A 4,541-nucleotide genomic window follows, 5' to 3' on the forward strand; every position below is an offset into this window, starting at 1 on the left:
ACAAAAACCCTCAATTTGGGGCAGGGTCTGTGTGAGGCTGTGGAAAGAGCAGGCTTCTGTTGGCGGGTGGGCCAGGCCGTGATTTTACGACCCCTTTTTATAATAATAAAATTAATGACTGATAAGGATGAGGACGGGGCAAGGGCCCACCCAGATCCTATTGTCCTGAAGCGTAAAGTCTGCGTATAAAAGATTCCTGTTTTTCTCTGGTTCCCATCTCGCTGTTCTTTTTCTCCTTTAACTTTATGATGAGTCCAGCTGGATCAACTCAAAGGCCCACTCAGTTCAGTATCCTGCTTCCCGCAGATGGCCAGAAGTCCAAAGGCAATCTGAGCTCCCTCCACACCAGTATTTGTCCCCATTTGTGTGGGTTCTGGGAGTTCTAGCCATGAGAGTAGTTCTTTTGTTCCCTTCTTTTTTCTTTTCTTCTTTTGATTTTTTTTTAAAAAAAATATTTTGAAGTAAGTAATAATCATAAACAGATAAGAATAAAAATGTGCGCCCCACCACCGAGACCATTCCATTGTAACTGTCCGGCCTCCCAAAATTTCAACACCTCTCGCGATGGTTTGACCCCTTTCCATTTTAACAGTACAAATTCTACAAATACCCTCCATATCTCCTCAAAATAATTTCTCCTGCATATTCCCCGCCTTGCCTTAATGGCAATTGTAATAGCTATACCCCACTCCTCTTTATACCATCCTTCCATTTTATATTCTACTTGCCCCTTCCACTTCCTGGCTATAATAATTCATGCAGCTGTCAATAAATTTGTGAGCAAGTCCTTCATAGACTATGATCCTTCCACCCCATCGTAATTTGATAATAATGCTACCTCTGGGCTTTTGGCCAGTTTTCACCCAGTGATTTCTGTTATCTCCTTAAAAACCCTTTGCCCCCCAAAATTGTACATATTTACACCCCCACCACATGTGAACATAATTCTCTGTTTCCTGGCATTCCCTCCAACTTAACGCCAAATATTCATGGGAGTAGTTCTACAGGTTTGGTTTATATGTGATTTTTGTGTATACACAGAACCCTTGGGACCTGACCCCAGCGTAAGATGTGATTGGTACTGTATGCCTATAGACCTACGATGACTAAAAATGGTTAGGTTTTGGGGCGAGGATAATGACTGGAATCCTTCTCCCCTATAGATAGCCCTCCATTCCAACTCTACTTCGAGATCATACGTCTTCAACCAGATGTGTTGGAGCAAAGCTTTGCCGCCATGTTGGATTCCAGCTTGGATTCTGAGTGGACCAAAGGAGAACAACAAGCGTATCTGAAACCACAACATGTCCGCCTGACAAAGTGCTCATTTTATCAATTTCCACTGGTGGATAGAGCAATGCATGTAAATTTTACTTTTGTATACAGTGGTACCTTGGTTCTCAAACTTAATCCGTTCCGGAAGTCTGTTCCAAAACCAAAGCGTTCCAAAACCAAGGCACGCTTTCCATAGAAAGTAAGGCAAAACGGATTAATCCATTCCAGACTTTTAAAAACAACCCCTCAAACAGCAATTTAACATGAATTTCACTATCTGACGAGACCACTGATCCATAAAATGAAAGCAATAAACAATATACTGCAGTCACACAATCAATCAATCAATCAGTAGCTGAACTGGGTTCCACACAGTCACAAAAACAAAACAAAAAAGAGCCACAAAAACGCAAACTAAATAGCAAAAACAGAGAGACCTCAGCGTAACACTCAAAACGGAAGTGTGGCACTCAAATCGGAAGCATAACACTCAAAATGGAGCACATTTGGCTTCCAAAAAAAGTTCGCAAACCGGAACACTTACTTGCAGTGCTTGGGTTTGCAGTGCTTGGGTTCCAAGTGTTTGAGTACCAAGGCGTTTGAGAACCAAGGTACCACCATAGATTCTACACATCTATATAGCCCATTACTGTATTGCCAAGCAAAAACTAGCACTGGGGAGAGGGGGTGGCTTGGGGAGAGTTCCAGGGGCCTGACAGAGTGGCCTGGAGGGCCACATCTGGCTTCCAGGGCCTGAGGCTCCCTGCCTTTGGAGTTCAAGGAAGCTGGATCCCACCTTCTCTAAAGAGAAGCTCCCTTTCCTACCATAAAAATGCCATTTCTTTGGCCCTACGCGGCAAGTTGTTTTCTCTTTCCTCTCTAATGATGACACCATGGATTATACGGCTTCGAGCTACAGAGCCCCAGGGGCACATCTCGCCCGAGGTTTTACTTAATTACTGGCAAACTCTGTCATTTAGCAACCGGAGCCGGCCAAGCCACGCACAGAGCCAACGCGTCTAATTCGATTCCGTGGCGGATTGCTCTCAGGAGCTGCCCTTCAATGAATCGGCATTTGATATCTTATCTGGGAGATCAGGAAAAGAGAGAGGGAGAAAGGAGAGATAAGGAGGGGAAGCTCCTTTTGGAACCGATGAGTAGGATCTCTTCAAAGGGGGTAGCTTTGTGAGCGCTCCCATGGCAATCTCTCCCAGTTAAAATCCTTCAGGGTGTTAAGAGTAAGAATTTGCCAGCATTTGAATGCGTGCCCTGAGATTTAGTTCCTACACAGTGGATCCGTACGGCATCACTTGATTCCATTATGACTTGGGGAGAGAGAGATCTCTCTTTTTTATTTTACAATAATATTTATTTTTCATACATAAGCATAACGAAAAAAGAAAAAGTTGACAATAATAAAGGAAAAAGAATGAAAAAGAAATGAAATGAAAAAAAGAATATGAAACACACAACAGATCATCAACTACCACTTAATTAATTAATTAAAATCCATCTTCATAAACATATTATTTGGCTTCCTCAAATCTCTTCCATCTGAATTTCTTAGTAATTATATAGAGCAGTTTCCAATATCATTATTTCATAAACCATATCACAGTCGTAATCATCTTTCCTTACTTTTCTTTATGTACATTTTCTTATTTATATATTTAATCCCAATTTAATCCTAGGTCTAATTGATTCTTTCAAGCGATTACATATCTTTAATATTACAATATTTATTCAAATAGTCTTCTCCCGGTGAGATCAGCCAGCTCCATAAACTCCATCAACTTCATCTGCCATTCTTCTACCGTTGGTAATTCTTGTGTTTTCCATTTTTTAGCTAATAAAATCTGTGCAGCAATTGTGGCATACAAAAATACTTTTACATCTTTTTGGGGGAGTTCAAAACCAGTTATTCCAAGGAGAGAGGCCTCTGGTTTCTTCATAAAAGTGTATTTCATCCTTTTTTTATTTCATTATAAATTTTTCCCCAGAAGTATTTTACCTTGGAGCAAGTCCACCACATATGATGAAAAGTACCTTCCTTTTCTTTACTTTTCCAACATAAATTATCACAATTGTGGTAGATCTTCTCTTCAGCTCTCGGCCTTCCTTCACTCAGAAGTAACTCTGGGTGATGCACAGGCGGGAGCTGTCGTTCAGAAGGTGAACGAGGAAGGACAGGGCAGGATACTTCCATGTACGAGGAGGACCTTACGGTTCCAGCACTTTCTGTGAGAGGAGAAAACATCACCATGTCTGCTGCTTTGTTGCCCAAGCCCCAGATGAGAAGCCTCCTGGCCAGTCATCTGAGAAAACACCTTGTAGTGGCTTTCCTTTTTCCGATGGGATGTGCAGCTGGATACAAGTTTGGTGTGGCTGAACCAAGGAAAAGAGTGTATGCTGAGTTCTATAAAAACTATGACGCCATGAAGGAGTTTGAGGCCATGAGAAAAGCTGGGGGGGTTGAAAGTCCACCACTCAAATGGTCATGAACCCTCCTCTCCGGATACCTGACAACTGAACATCAATGTTTCGGTGAACTATTCCTTGTGATCCACTTTGGTGTTGATCATGCTGTAACATTGATCATTAAATTAAGTGCAGTGGTACCTCGGGTTACATACGCTTCAGGTTACATTCGCTTCGGGTTACAGACTCCGCTAACCCAGAAATAGTACCTCGGGTTAAGAACTTTGCTTCAGGGTGAGAACAGAAATCGCACAGCGGCAGCAGGAGGCCCCATTAGCTAAAGTGGTGCTTCAGGTTAAGTACAGTTTCAGGTTAAGAACGGACCTCCGCAATGAATGAAGTACTTAACCCGAGGTACCACTGTATAGGAAATAACCATTTACAAAACAATTTCCTTTAGACCCAATTTCATTGGTGCTCTTTACATGTTAACCAAATGTGTGGAGAGGGAACAGGGTTGAACAGAATTAAGTACTTAACCCGAGGTACCACTGTACTTAAAAAAAAAAAGTAACTCTGGGTGGGGCTCTCTCCCAAGGAATTGTGCAGAATCTTGCAGCTCTCATTTTTGATCTCTTCACCCCCTAGTCCATAGTCCTTCCTTCCTGATCTCCAGCACAACCTTAAGAAGAGCCTGCTAGACCAGGCCAATGGCCCATCTAGTCCACCATCTTGTTCTCACCATGGCCAACCAGGAACCAGAAGCAAGGGAACCAGGAAACAGAAGATGAGCACCAGAGCACTGTGGTCTCCAACAAATGGTGATCAGAGGCATTGCTGCCTCCAAC

General features: G+C 42.5%; 1 protein-coding gene across 1 annotated transcript; it reads left to right on the top strand.

The window, feature by feature from the left end:
• Positions 1-3,417: 3,417 nt before the first annotated feature.
• LOC310751547 (cytochrome c oxidase subunit 6C-like) lies at positions 3,418-3,894 on the top strand. The gene has a single exon (XM_083590811.1). The coding sequence runs from the start codon at positions 3,480-3,482 to the stop codon at positions 3,774-3,776; it is 297 nt and encodes a 98-aa protein (XP_083446937.1). The 5' UTR covers positions 3,418-3,479; the 3' UTR covers positions 3,777-3,894.
• The last annotated feature ends 647 nt before the right edge of the window (positions 3,895-4,541 follow it).

The sequence above is a fragment of the Podarcis filfolensis genome, assembly GCF_964270895.1.
Source record: "Podarcis filfolensis genome assembly, chromosome: 16".
Lineage (NCBI taxonomy): Eukaryota > Metazoa > Chordata > Lepidosauria > Squamata > Lacertidae > Podarcis > Podarcis filfolensis.